We start from the raw sequence: 21,863 nt of genomic DNA, 5'->3' as shown, positions 1-21,863 counted from the left end.
GTTCGACTTTCTCTCTCACTCTGCGACCTCTCATTTTCCTTTTTGTTCTCTATCTGTCTGTTATTTTATTCCAGAAGAAACTCGTAGCAGCCGTGAATGGCATCATCTTTACGCGTCGCCTTTTGGTTAGGCAACGCTCTTCGTCACTTTAACGCTGCCCACACTTTTCGTGTTTATTATATTATATCACACACTCAACGCTGGCGCTGTTATATAATATATGGGCCGGTTTGTTTGTCAGCGCTTCCTTTCATTCAATTTCAACTAGAGCAACAACGCAGTGACACAAAGGGCGATAACTGAGTTTTGTAACAAGTAAACTAATTATTTTTTTCGACTTTGTTGTTGCTTTTTGCTTCTTTTTTTTCTGTGTCAGTGGTTGGCAGTTGTTTTTGTCGAGCTTCATCTTGTTTGCTCGCCTTGAGACGAGGAGCAGCAGCATCTACGCATGTCCATGTGCTTGTGTGCGATGCTAAATTGCAAAATAATGTACACACTTGGCGTTGTAATCGCCATTGTTGTTTGATGTTGTTGGAACTGCCTCTAACTGCTTGTTCATGCCATTGTGCTTGTTCATCATCATCAACAGCAACGGCAACAGCAGCGGCTGGCCCCACTGTAAGTGGAAGTGCTTGTGCCTACGTCTTTTGCCTTGCTGGCGCAATTAACGCATTCGCAAATGAAGAGTGTCAAGGCAAGCAGTCAGCAGAGTCTGTCTGTCTTTCGGTCCACGTGTCAGTTGGGCACTTTTCCTTTTTGCATGCAGCTTAAGCCAATAATGTAGAAGTCAAAAATTGTCGACAGAGCCCAAAACACACACACACACTCTCTCTCTCTCTCTCTCTCTCTCTCTTACTAACACACACACACATACATCCACATACTTTTTACAGTTCTAAAGTTTCTGCAAAACTTTTAAGGATAGTTAAAAGGCTGACTGCTATTAGCAGCACTCAAACGGAATATTTTCCAAGGGTCAAAGTTCATTAAAAAGAGGCTCAGGCCTCATGGCTTAAACCATTAAAAAGTTTACAAGAAGAAATTATGTCCAAATCCCACGTAAAAGTTATAAAAAGTAAACCCAAAATAGGCCATTGTTTTTGCAACTGCAAACGCATTGGAATGTGCATTCCGTTATAATATGGCAATCGAAATTGAAATATTTATGCAGTTCGCTGGGCACGAATATCATAAAATAGCAGATGCCAACTTTCCAGCAGACAAATATTTCCAGCAACATCCATTGATGCTCGCTTTCAAACATAAATCAATAAATAAGAGAATTCGAGTTCGCAAGCAATTTGAGAAGCGACGCATCGCCCGCCACGAAGTCAGGCTAATGAGCATTCGTGCTTTATTATTTCACCACAGCAAGTTCAAAGTATAATAAAAATGTATAAGCAGATTATTAAATATTTTCTGATGAATTGCACAGCTATAGCAACAAAGTAGTGGAAGGCATATAGGACTCACATCAGAATATGCTTGAATTGTCAATGAAGAGCTGAGACGAAACACCGAATGAACAAAGAAGGATTGACATATGTAAATTACTGGGAAACTGTTGTTTTTCTTTTTTTTTTTTTAATTAAAAAAAAATTAAAAATAATATTTTATGAGACAATGAGCTCGTACTTCGTATGAATAATAAATTTATTAAAATCATAGTGCAATTCAATGCTCTAAGCCAACTTAGTACGCACAGAGATTAGTTTTAAAAACTATAATCCGCTGTTTATCGATTGCAAACGGAACGAACTGTTTTTCATTAGTAAAAACTTTTAAGTAAACGAGACTGTGGCTGGAGTAATACATTACTTTTCAAACACTTGGCTTCGACTTGGCTCTGGCCGGATTTTGCTGCTTGCCACATAGGTGACATTAAAGCTCGGACAATCTACATGAATATGCCGTCTGTTTGAGGGTGAGGCCACACCTTTTGGTAGTGCGCCGACAGTTTCAGGCCGGATGATCTGGCAAAAAAAGGGCCATCCTCGCCTTCGAATTAACTCCCCGACCGCTCTGATGGGCCCAACAAGACGGCATAACGAGCCTATTTGCAATGCTGCCCCAGAGTCTGGCCCCATCATCATGGCTGCTTGCCTGTGCTTGTGTAATATTTATGTAAATTTGCCCCGCCCACCACAGAAATTGAAAGGCGTAATGGTTTGTTGCGCTGCCTACTTTGCATATGACGCCGTCTCGCTTCGCTTTTTTGCCTCATGATGTCGCTGCTCGCTTTTGTGTGTGTGCATTTCGAAATTGTTCATAATAAATACACACACACACACGCACACACACACGGGGACACAAAGTGAAAGAGGAAGATGGAAGAAAGAGGGCAAATATACTGTATATTATATATACAACTGACATCAGGCATATTAAGCGCTATAATCGAGTGGAAGAGAATTATTTTGTGTGAACTAATTGCATTAGTGACATTCAATTTGACGCCCGGGCAGAGAAACAGCGCTAAACGGCAATTGTCACAGAGCACCGACTATTCTAATAGACCCCCTTACCATGTCATAGAGCTAATGTGATATTTTTTTCTTGCTCTGTCTTTTTTGTTTTTAGTTTCTCTTTTCATGCCCATATAGATTGTTTATTTTATGCTCTCCGCTTTGTGCTGCCTACTTTCGGGGGCAGTCAACCAAATCCAACGCCTGCCACTGATTTGGGATACGAAACCCACCGTCCCAATTTTGGGTGCGCTGCGTGACGCTTGGGCAATCATGTGAATCGAGCTCTATATAATTTGCAAAACTATGCGAGTTACTAAATATGCGCGGGTTCCTTGTTCCTTGTACTATGTGAAAGGACATTTTCCTGATTAGTATTTTGGCATATTGTGCCAGGACCTTAAGTATTTTAGAAGCAAAATTTTCTTGTCAGATTCCATCCTACTAGATTTTACTCATAATACTATATTTAAAGGATGTTGAGATTAAAATGGCTCAGTTGGTTGATCGAAAATTGAATGGATGGCGGACTTAAATTCCACTATTAAGTATTTCATCAATTGGTATATAAATGGAAGCATTGCAACCCATATCAGATAGATTCGGGTAAATATGTAAATTTTGCATACTTATGTAAATATAATAATATACAGTACACATCCTATTATATTGTCCCATTATAAATGTTTGCAAAAAGTATTGAGCGACCCGTGTGACAACGTTCTATGTGTCTATGTGTCTCTGCGCGTATGTATGTATGTGTATTAGTGTCTGAGTGTTTGCATGGCTGTGTTTGCCTCTTATGGCTTGGAGTTTTATGTGCCTGCGCGTGGGTCAGCCAAATGAATTAATCTTACATGTCGTTGACACATTTTCGGCTGTTGCCCAAATGTGCTGGGCACTTGGTTTCCGGTACGGATTTGCTTACCTGTTTACGGGTCCAGGTCCAAGCAAACAGTGGAGCGTGCGAGTGGGAAGAGAATAGAACAGAATACGTTGTTGTATAAGAAGTTGGGTACACACACGCACATATATTCAACAACAAAAAAAAACGAAAACCAAAAAAAGAGAGAGAAAGAAATGACATATCGTATAGCTATGTTGTTTTACAAACATACATACATATGTATGTATATGTATATCTACATATGGCTTCTAAAGCAATTTAAATACGAAATGAAACTCAAAGGCGCAAAACATTTTGTGGCAAGCTGTGGCTGCTTTTTTAGGTGAATGCAATTAGTTAACGGATTTTTAGACACAGTCTCTAGAATATACGTATATAGTATGTACAACTGTCCCACACTCCTTGGCAGTCGCTGCGAGAGGGTGTGTGTGTGTGTGTGTGGGTGGCTCACCTGATGTCCGGAGCATATGGAGCCATTGGGTACACGCACACGAAACGGACTATGCACGGGGCAGGAGGTGCGCGGACCCCAGCGCGAGGTGACCGCCTGCTGAAGGGACAACGCTGAACTGCAGGGATTAAACAGCGCCGGCGGCGGCGGGCAGGGCGGCGCTGACATACTTAACGAACTGAGCCCGCTCATGCTGCGGCAGTGGCCCGACAGCATGGCAACATCAGCAGCGGAGCATTGGGCCACTGGTATGCCCTGGCCACTGCTGCCGACGCCGCTGCCGCTCATGCCGCTGCTGCCACTGCTGCCGCCGCCCAATAGTGACATGTGCGAGCCACAGCCACCGGACATCAACGACTGTGATGTGAGCCCATGATGCTGGCACATGCCGACGCCGCCGGATGCTGTCACGCCCGCTGCTGACCATTGACCAGTCGACGCTGCTGCCGCTGCTGCTCCTGATGCTGCCGCTGCTGCCTGTGAGTCACCGCCGCCGCCGCCGCCACAGTAGTGATCCACGGTAAAACTGTCTTGGCTACCAGAGCATTGCAATCGATGCGGTGGCGGTGGCGAGGATTGACGCGAGTAAATGTTGTTTTATCTGTTCCCCTGGGCCAGGTCCTTTAGCCAGCTGATATGCTGCTCTTGAGCTTCTGCTTCTCAATGTTGTGGTGGCTCTTCGTTGGCTTGTGCAGCTCCTCTTGCATTTCCTGCTCTATTCACAGTTATTTGCGTATCTCCTCTAATATCTCAATGCGTATAGAGCTATTCACTGAATTACTCAATCGCAGCGATAACTAACATGAACAACAATTAACTATTAACAACTATTAATATCGTATCGTCGATTCCAATTGTGGGCTCAGTTTACAACTATTGAAACTGTTCTGCATTTTCCAGTTCCTGTTGTTGTTGCTCTCGCTTTGGTAGCACTTAAGTTCCTGCAGTCTGCATGTAGAACTATATAATACTATATATAGTCCAAAAACATATACATATATACACTTATATACGTATGTGTATGTGTGTAAGTGTGTGGAAGTATGCTGTAATAATTTATGTGCGCCCTGCAGTGTAGACTTGGTGTCGACTTCTTTTTAAAAAATTATTGTTTCCTTTAATTGATTTATGTTGTGCTTTTTCCCTTGTTGCTTTATATGTTTAAATTATGTTTGTTGCTTTTTTAAAATGCTTGGTTTTTAGTCATGTAGCTTTCAGTTATGATGAATCACAATCGTGTTTATTATTGGTATTATTATTATTATTATTATTATGTATTTAGTTGCTGTGTTTTAAATTTTTACAAGTGTGTAAAGTTCACTATTTATTTTTGGTTTAGCTGAATTTAGTTTCGAATTTTGAGTTGCCTTTTTGGTTAATTTTTTATTTAGCATGCGAGTTCTGCAAAAGAAAATCGTTGATAAGCCCAAAATAAACAAAATCTATAGAGGGACTTGTGGAAAATGGGAAATTGTGGAATTGTGAGAGGAGTTACTAACTAGTTAAGCTAAACTAATTGACTCTACTGGGTCCGTAAATATTGCTCATAGCTCAGCTCAGCACAGCAACTTCAATATGTACAATATGTATATGAATGTATGAGAAATAGGGTTGCACAGAAAATAATACAAATAATAAGCACAGTTGATAGAGTAGAGGCCTGCCATTTGAGTGAGGTAGTCGAGCGCTTGCATTGAATGAAAATGTGTATATTTTCATCCACAGGCCAATTGAGACTTTTAATTAAACCAAACGGCCAAATTACAGAAGACTGCCTAGCCAACAAAAATATAATTTTATGCGCCTAAAAGATAAAAAACAAAAAAAAACCGTAGAAATAGAAAAATGCCCATGGGAGGGACGCGCTATCTAAATTGGCCCAACGGCCAGCAAAGGGAAAAAGTTCGGCCAAAAGGCACCGAAAAAGAAAGGCAAGCAGAAAATATATATACATATATATATATATTTTAAAACTCGACCGAACTCGAATTCCCCGGCGACTACTGTATATAATAACGATGGCAGCAGTGCGAGACTGTTTATGTTAAATACATAGTTTGAGACGAAGCTCGAAGGAGTCAAGGAGGAGCGCGAGTGTCGAATTAAATTATGAAGAAATTGCGAATGCTTTAATAATATGTTTTTAAATGTGTATTTTAATAGGCAAGACATGAAGGCGGACAGACAGACAGACAGACAGACTGGCAGATAGGAGGCAGGTAAGGATGCTTGGCACAAAGGCACAGGTAAAGGTATTTGTATAAGGGACACAAAGGTGCTGAAATGTTTGTTTCGTCAGTTTCCGCTGCCACATTTTAAGAATGCTAATGTTGCCTTGTCGCTTCCGCACCATAATTGAATGAGAACGTGCTGAGCTTTGCGCGTTGGACTGGGAATGCTGGGAGTTAGGCGTGGGCCCAAAGGCCACCAACAGACGCAACTTTGCAGCGCAACATACGCGAACAAAATAACGAAATTCAATTCATAAAATATTCAAAACAACAACAAAAAAAGTGAAACAGAAAAAAGGCGAACACTATATACATATATACAGATATATAGAGACTGAGAGAGAAATTTTCATATACAACGGCCGCAACTAAGCGAAAAACGACAAGAACAACAACAACACAGAGAAATGTTGCTGAAGCCAATAAAAGTGCGGAGGCAGAGCGGAGGGAGGATCAGAATCTTGAAAGTCAGAATCTGAAGTCTGTACAGCGAGTGGTCTCTCTGTGTGGGAGTCAATGGATACTGCACTTGGACGGGGGCCAAGTAAATGATACCAAACATTATCTATGTATTGGTGCAATGCTCTCTTTCTCTTTGCAACTATGTGGATGTGCGTGTGGGTGTGTGTGTGTGTGTGCTTGTGTATGTGTATATACACACACATTTTTGATAAGGCAAAAGTAGACGGAAATGGCATAGGAAACGGAGGTGGAAAATAGAAGGCAGAGGGCCAACGACGGCGGTGGGTGGTGGTTAGCTGCTGTGCTTGAGCTGAGGCAGTGAAGTGAAAGAAATTTGTGGAGTGTAGAGATGAAATGGCATACTTTAGGTGGGTCGGGGTCTTCAGGTGTTACGGGGGTTGCTTCGCTATCCTGCTCATACTTACTGCAAAGTTGTAGATGTAGTTGAAGTTGTTTTTATTGTGGCTGTATTTGTTCTTATATGCATCTAAATCGCTAAGTTGTTGTTGTTGTTGTTTTTGCTTTTATTATTATTGTTGTTATTGCTGTAATTTAATTTTATTGTAAGCAGTTCCAGTTCTAGTTGTTGTTGTTGTTGATGCTATTATTATTATTGTTGTTTTGTTGTTATTATTGTTGTTGTTTGTGTGTCTAGGAGCCGAAATCAATAATGAAAATAAACGAAGTCTTTGTTTTTCTTTTCGCAATTGAGGGATGATATCCTGCACTCATCTAAGCATACAGTCAAAAGCACTTGCTGCAGTTACAGACCATAAATTGATAAGCCAGCTGTCACAGTTTATTTAATTTCCGTAAGGCCAGACAAACCGCGCACAACCACACGCACACGCACACGCACACACACATAAACACACAGGCAGAAAAACACGTCGGCCACATGGGCGTGAAGATAAACACGAAACATGAAATCAGATTAATTTAATTCAATTTGTAACGCGTTCGCTTGTCGTTTGCGAAATCATTGATAATAATTTTGGTCAAATCGATTTTGGAAATGCTGCTGGCTCGATTGCTGGCTCGGCTCGTTGCCCACGCCACGAGATGCTACGCCACGGCAAGCAATCGAAACTAGAGGCACTGCGGTTGTTGCTTCGAAGGCACGAAGGCACCGCCGTCAATGACAACGACAACGACAACGACAACGGCAACGACGACAACGACACGAGAGCAGCACACATAGCTCGTTGCTTCGCCTGAGACTCTCGTGCCTTGCCAGCGCACGACCAACTCCCACATACACACTGAAATTTCTATGCGTGTGTGCGTCTGTGTGTGTGTGAGAGTCCGCCTCGAACCAATATGCAAAAAATCAGCAGCCCGCAGCGAGCTTAAATTCAATGGCACGAAAAAGTCGCTAAAAGAATACATGTGTGTGTGTGTGTGCGTAACGCAAAAGTGTGTGTGCTTGTGCGTGTGTGCTGATTTTTCTTGACTTTATTTTCCCGTTTTTGAGCATGTGGCGTGACTAAAAATCAATTTGTGTCTAACTTTTTTCATCATTTATGTTGCCTTGGCTCGTCTTAGCTTCACAAAGGGCCACCAATTTTCATGGCCCACTTTTGTGCGCCGGCAGTTGGCAAACTATTTCTTAGCTGGGCCTTAAAAGTTTTCGAGCACTTGCTTTTAAAATTAAAAAGTTTCATTTGTCTTCTTATGTGTCGTACATTTGCGCTTATAGCTTCACTCATTTCATTTCTTTTTATTTCGGGTTTTCTTTATTTCAGTTTTCTTTTCTTTTTCCTTTTTTTTTTTTTTTTGCACTGGCTTGCGCCGTATGGCAGCGAGTACAGCAACAGCAACAACAACAACGGCAGCGACGAGGATGAGCCCGATATATGTGGCTCACACTCACACTAGATGGTCTATGTGAGTGACTGCGTATGTGTGTGTGTGTGTATGTGTGCAGTAAACGTCAACGTTGTTAAAGCCGTACTGAATGTTGCTGCTGCTGCTGCTGCTGCTGTCACTACTACTGCTGTTGTTGTGTACCCGTCCTATCCAGACTAGGGCTCGCGTTACACTGCCACAGTTCCAGCCAGCAAGGTGCACAATTATAGACTAAACTTCGAGTTATCAGCAGCAATTCAACAATGCTGCCAACTGCTTGGCTCTCGCAGCTGAATGCAGCCAGCGTCAACAGCAGCAGCAGCAGAGCAGCCACAGCTTCAGTTTTTCACCTAGCAATCAATTTCCGGTGCAGATGGCAGCTTTATGTGCCATTTCGATGCGTGCGAAAGAGATGACTATATTGGCGATTTGAGGCTGGCTGGTTGTCTGTGGGCGGCTGGCTGCTTGGTGGTGGGTTGCTGGCGACGCTGTCGCTGTCGCTGCCGATGCCGCTGTCGCTGCTGCTGCTGCTACTCTTGCTGATTTTGCTTCTCTTGCTGCCACAGCTCTGGCTGCTGCTGTTGCTGAATCTGTACAGGATGCTGTGCAGGACATGCGCACTGATACAACGAAAAATTTTAGGCTGGCCAAGCGATTCTTACTACAGGCACATGCTCCAAGCTGCCAGCAGCGCTGCCGGCGTCTCAGTCAATGCGGACGCCAGCAGCGCTGATATTTGTCTAACAGTAGCAACAGCAGCAAGCAACGCTAAGGGCTTGCAAAAATATTCGTAATTTATGGCGCAATGTCTGCGCCACGTAGTCGTTAACCCAATCATCACCGGCGTTCTCCCATCATCATCATCATCATCATCGTCAAAGGAGTTGCTGCTGCTTCTGCTGCTGCTACTGCTGCTGCTGCTGCTGCTGCTGCTGATAGTTACTGCTGTGGTCGCATTGCTAAATCATGCCATCGCTCGCCCATAGTCCAAACTAAAGTAGGTGACTTGTGTCCACACTCACACACACACACATAGAGAGAGAAATTCTTGTACACAGATAGCTATGCCCACTGCTTATTTGACAACCGCATGCGGGTTTGCGCCAAAGGAATCATGACCAAAAGGAAAGAATGCCGAAGCCACAACCTAATTACTTGTGTGTAAGCGGCCCAGTTGGCAAGAATGTGCAAACACACAGTACAAGGCAGACATCGAGGGGAAGGCCAGCTGGGGAGCTTATGTTCCTTCAAGTTATGGAATCTGTGCTGAGGCACTGACAAATAATTATGAAATGTATGCGCACCAAGGCCTGCAGACAGACAATCGATTGATAAACAAGGACAACATTGGCACGCCTTTGCCCCTGTCGAGGAGAGGTCTCCCAGTCTCTGCTCTCAGCTCCCTGTAACTGTTCCAGTCGCTGCTGACGATGTCCCTGCTGCTATTTCTCACAAATGCTGTCACGTTTAATGCGAAACATAACAGGCTTTTAATTAATGCACAATAGAGTGCACGGCGTGCTGCAATCCCGTCAAGTGCTACGACAACGATTCGGAATGCATTTCGCGCCAAGGTCTTGATGGAGGCGCGGGTAGTAAACCGTGCCCCGCCATGCCCAGCCCAGTCCTGCACTGCCCTGCCAAGGCACATCTAATTCCATAGTGTAGGTCAAGGCCTGAATCACATGTTCTACTAGCTGTAACGGCATCGAGAGTATCAGCCAATAAACTATTAACATAGCACCATTTGTTGTTGCTGTAGTAGATTGTTGTTGTTTGTTGTCGTTGTCGTTGTCGTTGTTGTTGCTGTTGCTGTGGTTGTCGTTGTCACAGTCTCTATCGCTGTCGTACTCATTGCCGTTGTAGTTTGCGCAGTCGTTTAGTCAAAGAGCAATTTGGCAACGAATTTGTCATTTTATCGAAGTGGCAACAACATTTACTCGCCGCATCAACAACAGGCTGCACACTTTAGCCATTCCGACATTTATGTGTGTGGCCAAAAGGAGTACGCTTAATATGTCAGTGGGCCGGGCCGGGACAGACCGGGTCGGGCTGGGCCACAACGTGGTTTGTGTCCGGGCCAATTCTGTTCAGGTGGCTGCTGCTGCTGCTGAACTGGGCTGCCAGTTAGCCTGCATGCTTGTTGACACGTTTAGTTGTCGGCTCACAAACACGCACACGCACACACACACGCACATATATATATATACAGTCACATGCCTTGTGTGAATTTGCCAAATCACAAACAAGTCAAAGGCACATTGAGCACAGTAGTAAAACTGGAAGCGAAGTTTGCAGAAATCTGAATTAATGCAAATTCAATAGTCATGGTAAAATTGTTTTGTAACAATAATATGTCCTCAGCTAAAGGACAATGGACAGTGTTGCAAACCGTCATTCAATGAACAATTGAATATATTTCGAGTTATGTTCGAGGCAATGAATAAACCTAATGAGCTTCGCAGACAACGCGTGCGTCTGAGTAAATATTAATTTGACTAGTTAGTTTGCGAATTAGCTTCGTTATGCTGCAAATATACAATCCAATTAACTGCATGGGTTTACATTTACCTAAGTTGCTTTTTATTTTCTTCAAATAAATGATGGTGAAATAATAATAATATTCTTAAGGCGACTGCAATCATATTAATTCAGCAAATTGCATCAACGTGATGACACAAAATCTATTATGTTAAAGGTGTAGGAAACGGATTAAGTTTGGGCGGTATGAGTTCATTAGCAAACCAAGCCAAAGACATTTAGAAGAGAGCTCTAATTAAATTATAGATGAATCGAGATGGAGACACAAGTACTTAAGCTTCCCTTCAGACACATTCAAAATGCACACATACGCGGCGGTGTATAAACATTTCCAAATATCTTTCAGTTAATTCTCTTTAAAGTATCGCTTGGATTTCCCCTAACCCTTTTGCCCGCGTATGTGAATTATTTATTAATTTTGTAATTTACAGTCTGATTTTTATGAAAGGTTCATAGCATGACTTTGTATGGCATGAAAAAGGGTTGGCAATTCATCCTTTGCAATTCTTACTATCGATTATTTTCCGACGTCGCTTCAAAATATTTATAAGCGATGAACAAAATTGGAATATTTTTGGAATATATTTTACTTGAAGAGAAACCAAATGCCGTTTGTGCAAGCCATCCTTGTCAGCAGCAAATGAACGAATTTGTGAAGCATTTTCCACAAATTCAATATTCGCCGATGCAAGTTGCTACAATGAACGAAATTCATCCATATCAGCTCGCCAGCGGTAAAGAATTTCATGAATTTCTGAAGAGAATTTTCAGCCAAAATCATGTTTTCAATTTATGGCTCATTTTCAACTAGTAAGCCCGCTGAAACGGAATGCATTGGCGGTCGGAAATGCTCACGACGCGACGTGTTTTTTGTGGGAACATTTCGCTCATGTGACTTCATTAGCGAATTAGCTACCGTTACGGTCAGTGTTAATTAGGGAGGATGACATAGATGATATCTGGTTTCAGCACGACACAAGGACCTCCAACAGAGCCAATTTTCAAATGGATATTTCGCGGGCTACCTGCGAAATTGAATAAACGGCCCCGACTCGACTGTCAGAATGACATGCTGTTAACTAGAAATTGGTAGACAGACGCTGCATTAATGGACATGAATGTCTGCACGTTATGGGGTCCACTGAAAGCCCTTTTCAATCAAATTCGCACTAGATACAGCGCTTAAATTGATAAGAGCATCGTCTAAATGTATAGCCAAATAAAAATTTACCAATTCAGCACGCATCAATCAAGCGCAGCCATTCAGATTGTCTATGTTCCAATATTGTTAAATCTAGCTGCGACAGCAAAACAAAAAGCCAAAAAGTGAACTCAACACTTATACTCTTAAAAGTCCTTAAAAAATATATATAAAAACTGTCCGAGTAATTGCAAAATATACACACTGAATCTAAAATTTTGTAGCTGTTGCAGAGACAAATTCATTTTCGTTGACTTTTAGATAATAACGTTATGTATATAGATATTTATATAACTTGAGATACAGATTTAATTTAAAACAGACTCTCACCCATATTTGTCAGTGAACAAGCCCTGGCCAAGCCAGTACTCTACTACAATAAAATCATATTTACCCAAAAAAAACTTAAGTCGCTTAAAGGTAAACATTATTATTCACATATTTTGCTGCATTAAATAAACAAATTGAATGAGGCTGATGATGTGCAAGAAATTCTTTAAACTGCAGTAAACTATCCGTGTAATCAAGAATCATAATTTCAGCATTGACGTCTACAACTGCCGCATCGGCGGCTGTAATAAAATTTACCTGGTGATGAAGGTTATTGTAGTAGCGCGTTATGTGCGGTGGCAAAAGCTCAGCCGTCTCGAGGCCGATCCACTGGAATACACTGTATTGCGGCGTTGATGTTGTTGTTGCTGTCGATGGTGTTGTTCCTGTTGTTGCTGTTGCTGCTTGTGCTGTTGCCGCGGTTATTGTTGTTGCAGTTGTTATGGATGCGTTATCGCAGCAGCAGCAAACATCATCCTCATCCTCCACCAAGACCTCATCCGCCATTCTAAAGTAATATGCTAATTTCGTTAGCTTGGACCGATATTGGCCTCCGTTTTATAATTTGTTCACTTTTTTTACTTTTATTATATTTTGTTATAGTGGCACACATTTGAATTTAAATTGAGTTATAGACGCGCAGTCGATGCTGCAGCAGCACCATTTTGTTGTTGTCTGTCAATTTATGAGCAGCGCCATGGCGCGGCCCCAAACCAACTCCCAGCGCCACATGGCGGGGGTCGACAGCATAACGTCGCCAATGGCAGCGGTTGCCCTTTTGTCAATTGCTCCCATGTGGGTTTTGCCGCCAAACACGTGGCTGTAAACTTGGCTACAAGCGTGGAGGTGCCTATGCATGTGCCACTGGCTGTGCCAGTGTCTGCACCACTGCCTGTGGCTGTCGTCCTTCTGTTCGCTATGCGCCGGAGGTTACTGCGGAAATTCGCGCGTAATTGGCACACTGACACGACACTATCCACTCCAGAGACAACTTCGCATTTGCGTTTGAATCCACATCCACATCCGCGAACGCGTCCGCGTCCGCGTCCTGTTAATTGGGTCAAGCGAGCAGAGCGCGGCGCGGAGCGACTCACTTGAGAAATAGACTCGAGTAAACTTAAGTTGACTTGACGAAGACGAAGGTTTCGCCCCACAATTCCCAGAGCTTTGTTTAGCCCAGCTGCTAACCCTTTTGGGGTCGGGTCGCCAATGGCGTGGGCGCAGACTGGCAGACTGACGCGAAATCGCTCGTTAGGCGCCTCTTTTACACATCACTTGGCAAGTGTCAAATAAATCCAACTGGAGGCGATGCCGTACCGTGCCGTGCCGTGCCGCGTCGTGCCCCGCCTCGCCTTGCCTTGCCTTGCCTTGCCCTGCCCTGCCTCGCGTTGCCTTTCCGTACGTTGCCTTGCGCTGCTCTGTTGTTGTCGTCGTTCCCTCGCGGCGACTGCGCCGCAAACTAAACAGAAATTTGTGCGCGCTTTTTGTTTAAGTCAATCACGAATGCTCGGTTGGTTAGTGCTACGCACACACTCGCACTCTCGCACACAAAGCATGCACACAGACCTGCACACATGCGTGTGTATGAATGCAAATACACAAATGCATATGCATTAGTATATGTAAGTGCAGTGCTCTGCTCCTGCTCCCGCTCCTGCGACAGCATCGGTAGCAGCAGCAGCAGCAGCAGAACACTCGCTGCACTTTGCAGCGCCCATGAGCAGAGAGTCAGAGAGTATGAGAGTGAGATTTGCAGCGGTTGTTTGGACTGCAACCGAGGTCCCACAATAGTTGTTGCTCTGTTTCTTCAGCATTTTCTTTTTTCCCTTCTTTTTTACCTACGCCTACCCGACATCCAACACCCTGAGCACAGTTCTCACTCTGCTCTCCGGTTGGATGTGTGCGTGGTATACAGCATTAACACAGTTGCTCATTGCTCGTTGGGCCTGCGTTTGTTCAGTTGTTCATATCGTCTGTCATTTTTATCCATCTATTTCATTTTTTTTTTTCTTCTTCTTGTGTTTTTTGTCATGAATTTATGAAAATGAGTAGTCGCTGGCACACGAGCTCAGCTTGCGTCAGAAATAAAAAAGGGTCTGATAGCCGGTTGGGCTGGACGGGCAAACCGTCCGAGGGACCCAGTGCAACTCAAAAAGGATTATCCGTCTAATGCTTGAAAGCCCAAATATCCTGTGATCACTACTTGAAACTCAACTTCTTTATTACTTTAACCGAATTTCCGTTAAGAGATTTAATTGATAAAATATTTAATTTCAGTGAAAAAAACATAATCAATAAAGACCCAAAATTAGTATATGTAAATATATTTAAATAATGAGCAAAATTCAATTCCTCAAATGACTTTAATTACAGTATGAATTTAAATATAAGTTAATCTAATTAGATTATTATATTTAATTATTCAAAATGGAAATTAATTGAACCCAATTTTATTTTTAATTTCTATTTCATTCCACTTTTCAGAATTTTCAAGACTTGTGAAAAGAATATATTTAAAATAAAACATCCGATTACTTCAAATTAAATCAATCAAATTTTAAATAAATTTGTTTCATGCAATCAACAATAATTCTAAATCATACCAACTAATAAATACATTTAATACTAACCTAATGAGCAGCTATTAATAATATATAATTAATTTAAAATTCTTGAGTATATTGATTACGATTAGGATAGTCATAACGCTTATGCCCTTCTATGTACCTTGTAAGCACAGGGTATAAAAAGGATAAAGCATCGCCGCTTGGCAGCAAACAGTGTAGGCTGCTTCAAGGAGCAATTAACGACAGTGGACAGCAGAGAGTAGAGTAATAGCTCTCGTATCACACATAGTCAGACACTGGGCATGGCAAACAATGCTGAAAAAACTCTGCATTGATTTACCCTGCATAGAAACAGGAATATCAAATATCTAATACATAATGCACATCGAGCTAAATATCAGACAAATGAAAAAATTTTGAATGTTCCACGAAAAAATGCAAACAAGCAATAACAAACATTGGCATATTTATAGTAAAATGTATTACTTCAAATGTTTATATAGTTAGTGTATCAAAAGTTCGCTGTGCTATAGCATCAGCAGTAAACCATTTTTTCACAATCGTTAAATGTTTTCTGTTGGCCTGCTGCTGCAAATATGTGGCGCACACCTACCACGTCTGCAGCACTTAAGTTCTGTGGCATACTTCTCAGGGCAAAAAGCCTTTGGGGAGAAGCCTTAGGCACAGGCACTGTCGCTGATGCTAGAGCTGGATTTGATACCGTTGAGCCAGCATCAGCAGCGGCAGCAAAGTCCGAATTTCATTTAGGTTTATTCTGATTAAATTGTTTGTATTTTGGGTTGCATTAGCTGGCGCACTCTGTTTGCCCGTGTATTGTGTGTACACTGTATGCCGGAGAGTGGACATACATAGTAATACGTGTGCGCCAGTATGTGTGCGAGGGATTAGTGACTGAGTGCGACAAATAGAGACAGTCCTCCGGAAGTTGATAGTTTCAGTGGTGGTGCTGTTGGTGGTGGTGGTGGTGGTCTCTATGTGTGTGAGCATTTACCACTGCTTTTGTTTACTAGCACTAAATACATTTCAAATTTGTTTTAGCTTATGCTAAAGCGAACCATAGAGTGGACCACAGATTGATATAACCACATCCCGTGCAACTGACAGTCGCCTCTGGCAAACAAACAGTGCAACAATGTAAAGAATCCCAGTTCCCTGAGCTCACAGCTTGCCTCAAAATGTAGCCACCAATACATACTTAATTAAATTTATGTATGCACAAGGTTAAAAAAAATATAATGAAAAACTCACCTGCATATGCGGCGATGCGAGCAGCTGCATCAGCTCATCCTTGGCATACTTATTGCCAGCACTGACGCCAACCGAAGACAACTGCTCCAGGACATCGCGACTGCGCGCAACAGCCTCGGCGCTAGGCGCCCGGCCATTTGTCGTGATGACCGTGGAGCTGATGCGATCGAAAAGTTGGAGAAACTGCTGTAAGCGAACATCACGTAGCATATCGCGTAGCACATCCGCATCCACATGCGCGTCCTGCAGTGAATATATGTCATCCAGGCAGTCCAATATACGCTGTACCGCCTCAATCCCCGCCTCTTCGTCTGCCCACTCATCAGGAGCACCAGCAATGGGCACTGCAATAAATTATAGATTAAGAATTTCACTTATAGCTCAAGTATTTCATTGGCCAAGACTTACTGTCCGCATCCGTTGAATACAGCGGATCCATATTGGTGCCACCAGCAATGGCCTGGACAGCGCCCTTGAGCTTGCGCCGCGCATTATAGCGCTTCAATTCCTCAACTGTCTCCGCCAGATGCGTGCGCTGTAATTTGTCGCGATCACGTATCCAGGGATGCTCTAGCACCTCGGTTATTGATAGTCTGTGATGTGGATTTGCAGCGAGCATTTTCATGACTAGATCCTTTGCATTGGCCGAAATCGATTTCCACTCAGGTGCCTCAAACTGCAAGCGAACAAAAGCAGCAATTAATAATCAATTAATCATAATTGCCCGTACACACTCACCGATAACCTTCCGCGGGCTATCGACTGCTGCAGTCGAACACCAGAGCCCAAAAACGGCAGCCTGCCCGAGAGCAGAACGTGCAGCATTACACCAGCACCCCAGACATCGCAGCCCTTGCCATACAGCCGCCTTGTGACCACCTCTGGCGCCATATAGTGCGGACAGCCGACGCGTCCATGTGTTTCTATGGTTTCCCGTGTGCCCGGCAACTGTATCGCCGAGCCGAAGCCACCCAGCTTCACTGGCGCCGAGTTATCCACTGTCGCCAAAAGTGCACAAGCGGGTCGCACATCTCTATGCAGTATATCGTTCTCATGGCAATATCGCAACGCCTCCAATATTTGGCGCATATAATGACTGTTGGCAATAAGAATATGTAGATATTAATTAAAATTATTCATAATGCTAAGAGAAATCCTTAATTAGTGCGGGCATGCCACTAGGCTCATATATACGGTTATCAGAATACAGAATATTTACAGCAATATAATCTGATGTACAAATATGAAGTTGGATAAAATTAATATAATAGAATGACAAATGCACTTGTGGAGTTTGATTGATTGGACTGACAAAACTGCCCTATTATGTGGTTTTATACCTTTCAACTAACTCTTATATCTCTAACTCTTAATTGAGAACTCTACATTGATATATCATATAGTATATATGTTACATGTTTAAATTTATATGCTTGCAACTAATCTTAATCACTTAACGCACACATATATCTTATATAAAATTTACATTAAGCAGTTTTAGAATTCTTGGAGGGAAAAATTTAAAATTGTAGCTTGCAATGTTTTATAAAAATGCATGATAATAACAGTAAATTAATATTGCAAGACAATTAATAATTAAATGCGCAATCTGGTCTAAGACATTGCTACTTAGCATTCCATTTATATATTAATCGATTGTCCTAGCATAGATGTTCTTCTGTTATGGGCAACCCATGTACTTGGGATTTGGCAGAAAAACTGGTGTCATAATTCTATAATTATAGGCAATGTTTCCATGCTCACCAAGCCACCGCCTCGCTGTAGACGAAGCCCGCCACAGCGCGCCGCACAACCTCAAAGCACAAGTCGGAGCCCTCCATGCTGCAAGAGAGAGATAACGAAATATTTAAGTGGCCTACATCCAAATGTATATATATATATATATATATATATATATATCAAATATATATGTGTGGGGAATTGAGCCTTGATACGTATGTATGTGGGTGAGTGTTACTTACAACTCAAACACCATGTAGAGCATGCCCTCGGAACTGTAGGTCTCCAGCAGCTCAACTATGTGCGGATGCTTCAGCATGTGACATATTGTGGCTTCGCGTTTCAGATCTGTAATGACACGCAATTAGTTCATATTAGAATGGGTAACATTTGTATGGCTGCCCCGCGCGGCTGACACAGCAACAAGGCGCCCAGCGAACGTCCTTGTTTGGGTCTGAGAGAAGCTGCACGAAAGTCCTAATGGATTTAGAGCTGACTTATGTGCCTGCCATGTATCATTTAGTCAATATCCGAGTCCAGGCGCCACTGCAGTTGAGCAATTTCTTTTTAATTGGCCCATGGACTGGGCCAAGACTTGAGCCTGTTCGCGGTGGGGCTGACTCGCAGCATCATGTGATGTGGGCTAAAGTGGGCGGCACGTGCCAAATTGTGTTTCGTTGTTACCGCACAATTAGTAGCAAAATATTTAATATAATTCGCGCAGCTTAATTATAATTTATTCACCCAAAGTACCTCGGGTGATTCGCCTAGGGCAAGATCGTCGCTCAAACTTACCAGCTGTGCTCAGTCCTGGGCTTGCCGTAAACTTGGCCACATCAACAATTTTGACAGCAAACTGCTGATTGGACTCTCTATGTATGCAGCGGCGCACAATGGAGAAGGGTCCTCTGTGGAATGTATAGAATGTGGCAGTATAATATACATATACATGTATATGGAGATATGTTTAGTAAAAGTTACCAACTGATTTCAAATGTCCGTGCTGACCTTATCAGGCCGCAAAAGGCTTGCAAACTGTCTGCCATAAAAAGCAGGCAAAAGCTTTCATATTCATATCACAACTAGCAACGCTTCGCTCTACTTAGTTCAACTAAACGAGCAGCACATAAATATTAATGTATAATGTAAGAATGGACACCGAATAACTTGTTGTTGTTGCTTGTACAACTTTTGAGGCAAGTTTGATGTTAGCCAAGTTTTGTATTGAAAGCTGTTGCCCCCATTTGAGGCGTCGACAGATGATTTAGTGCGTGCAGCACATAATGAGATATGGCAGCCATGGCAACAATATGAAAGAATAGGGAGCAAACGGAACTCACTTGCCAATGACCTCGCACAGTTCGTAAACATCGTCAAAGAGAATTTCGTCTTCGGTCATTTTGAATAATTGATGAATTAATGCCTGTGCCCGCCTGGCTCAATTGCTTTTTGGAATATTGATGAGCTGCACCACGGCGGCTGCTGTTGCTACTGATGTTCCCGGCTGTTGGTCCTCCGCCTGCTCCTGCTGCTGCTCCTTCTTCTGGTCAAACAACAGTTGGTGCTTGCGTCCACCTCCAAAAACTTCAATGAACTTTACGTCTTTGCTCCGAGTAGCAAACTGTTAATGTGCGTGTGCGTGAGCGTGTGTGTGTGTGTGTGTCTGTTCTTTTTGTTGTTGCAGTTGTTGCTTCGTTGTTATTGATTGTTGTCGTTGTTGTTGCTACGCTGATGCTAAACACTCATTTCGTCGCATGTAGCTAAAAAATGACACAAAAAAGTTGTTAACGTAAGTAAAGTGGACAGATGAGAGAGAGGGAAAAGCAAAAAATAAAAAACGGAAATAAAAATAGGCATTCGTCAAACCATGCAGATGTGTCAATCACAGGTGGCCAAGTGGCCAAGTACCCAAGTGTCCAGACAACCCAAATCAATTACAGCCGCAAAATGCTCGAGATTGTGTTCTTTGAATGGGACTCTGACCAGAAGAGGAAGTCTCACTGTCAGCTGGCTGAACAGTAAACGATTTGAATTTTGAATCGGAAATGGTTGCCTGTGGTCCACCCGGTAAACAAGACACTCGGCCTTACACTGGCCAGCCTCGTTGGGTGGCTAGCAAGTGCCCAGAAGCACAATGGCTGTTAAATGTTTGCACGAGTTTTCCTTTACCTTGTTTGTCTTCATCTTCCTCGTCTTGATCTTCTTCTTCTAGTTTTTAGCATATAATAGTAGTTTTTATCATGGACAGAGGACACTTGAAGTCGAAACACACTTTTTTGATGGTACTCCAAACTACAAGAGTGAGAGTGAAAGCGAGTAGCCGATTCACTAGGGGAGACAGAGAGAGAGCGAGCGAATGAGAGAGAGAGGAGCGCAGGCGCAAGGCGAAGTTCGTGTAAAAATCTTAAAAATGTAATAGTAATGTAAGCAATGCGACTATCCAGTCCGGGACATACACATTTGTTAAATTCTTGAAATGCAACAATTTAATAACAATTGCACATTGCTCTCACGGAAGGTGGGATCAACCTGACCAGGATACACATACAGATATATGTATATTAGGTGTATATATATATATATATGCTAAATGTCAGAGCGCGCATTGGGCGCGGTATGGCTCGGGGCTCAGGACTCGGTCTCGGGCGAAGGTTTTACCTTGCTCGTGAGTGCCTTTGCTGCCGCCGCCGTTACCGTTGTTGTAAAATTCCTTGACACTTTCAACTGGGCGACCTTACCACACATTTACACTGACACACACACATTCGCATACACACACATGGTTACAGGAACGACTTGTCGCGACAAGTGCCACCGCCTCACAATTAAGAAATTGATTCTTTGTCGAGTATTTTTACAAAGGATTTGCATTGCTCAGCCGCTGCCGCTGCCACTGCCACTGCCGCTGCTCTTGCTGATATTACCTCCCCCACGCCTACATCAACTAAGGGGCGTAGAATCACACACACACACACAGTCACACACCCGCATACATTTGATGTGTTCGCTTAGGTACAAACCCCTCCAATCTCAGCGCCGAACAACCGAAATTTGCGTAAATTTTTCCTTTACGTTTTGTGGCATATCCAATATATTTATCTTGTATTTCCGCTAGAAGTTGGCTTGATAGTTGCGCACATTCGTGTTATGCTGTTACTAATTTATTATTGCTATTTATCCACTTATTTTAACTTAAAACAAACACGACCCGTGAATTGATTGGCAAAGAACTGGCGACAACTGAACTGGTTCGCTGCGGAATGAACCACACTGCCACCGAGCAAGTCTATTGTGAATGTGCTCACTTTGTATGGTGGCAGCGCTGAGACACTTGCAATCCATTCCCGTACGTAAACATTAATCTCATTTTGACAGTCTGGCAGCACTTCCATTTTCAAACTAGAACTTGGTTGAAGTAGATTCGAAAAATATTGAATACTATTTTCAATCAACTTTCTTATTAAGATTATCCATATTATCAAATATAAAGTAAATATTACCACAAACAACAAACCAAGCTTAATCAATGCTGTGTACCGATTGTCTGATTTGTTCAATTTAAAAAGAATAATAATACAATAATATTATTTTTTGAAGTTCACAATCAGTGTAATAAATAATAAATAAAAATATAGATGCAAATAATACAGTTAGCTATTTAAACATTGTGGCAACTCTGCGATCACTCTTGAGTGCTAAATTTAAATATCCCGCGCATTTAAAAAATTGTTATATAATTTTATCTTAATCTGCCTATACGATAAAAAAAAGAAAATTATTGTGTTGATTGAGAATGACTAAAAGAGTAAAATACTCGTAAACTTCCGAAATGGAAATTTCTATTGCTGCAC

General features: G+C 42.5%; 1 protein-coding gene across 11 annotated transcripts in view; it reads right to left on the bottom strand.

Moving 5' to 3' along the window:
• Window positions 1–21,276, bottom strand: part of CASK (peripheral plasma membrane protein CASK) — a 34,066-nt gene extending 12,790 nt beyond the window's left edge. For 3 of the 11 annotated variants that reach the window (XM_018112263.3, XM_018112266.3, XM_018112268.3), the window contains exons 1-8: window positions 21,033–21,276; window positions 19,353–19,772; window positions 18,808–18,920; window positions 18,255–18,360; window positions 18,037–18,114; window positions 17,011–17,368; window positions 16,681–16,948; window positions 16,273–16,616 (exon numbers count right to left, since the gene is read on the bottom strand). In XM_018112263.3, coding sequence (XP_017967752.1) covers window positions 16,273–16,616; window positions 16,681–16,948; window positions 17,011–17,368; window positions 18,037–18,114; window positions 18,255–18,360; window positions 18,808–18,920; window positions 19,353–19,411 — 1,326 coding nt within the window. In that variant the 5' untranslated portion in view covers window positions 19,412–19,772; window positions 21,033–21,276. Of the gene's footprint in view, window positions 1–3,322; window positions 3,394–3,823; window positions 5,225–6,941; window positions 7,168–8,201; window positions 8,652–16,272; window positions 16,617–16,680; window positions 16,949–17,010; window positions 17,369–18,036; window positions 18,115–18,254; window positions 18,361–18,807; window positions 18,921–19,352; window positions 19,773–21,032 lie in introns of those variants that run through there. The other 8 variants (XM_089256257.1, XM_089256256.1, XM_089256259.1 and 5 more) reach the window with 8 other exon arrangements.
• Between the last annotated feature and the right edge of the window lie 587 nt (window positions 21,277–21,863).

The sequence above is a fragment of the Drosophila navojoa genome, chromosome 2, assembly GCF_054131105.1.
Source record: "Drosophila navojoa isolate 15081-1374.11 chromosome 2, UAZ_NAV_1.0, whole genome shotgun sequence".
Taxonomy (NCBI): Eukaryota; Metazoa; Arthropoda; class Insecta; order Diptera; family Drosophilidae; genus Drosophila; species Drosophila navojoa.
This window is presented reverse-complemented; position numbering and strand designations above follow the sequence as displayed.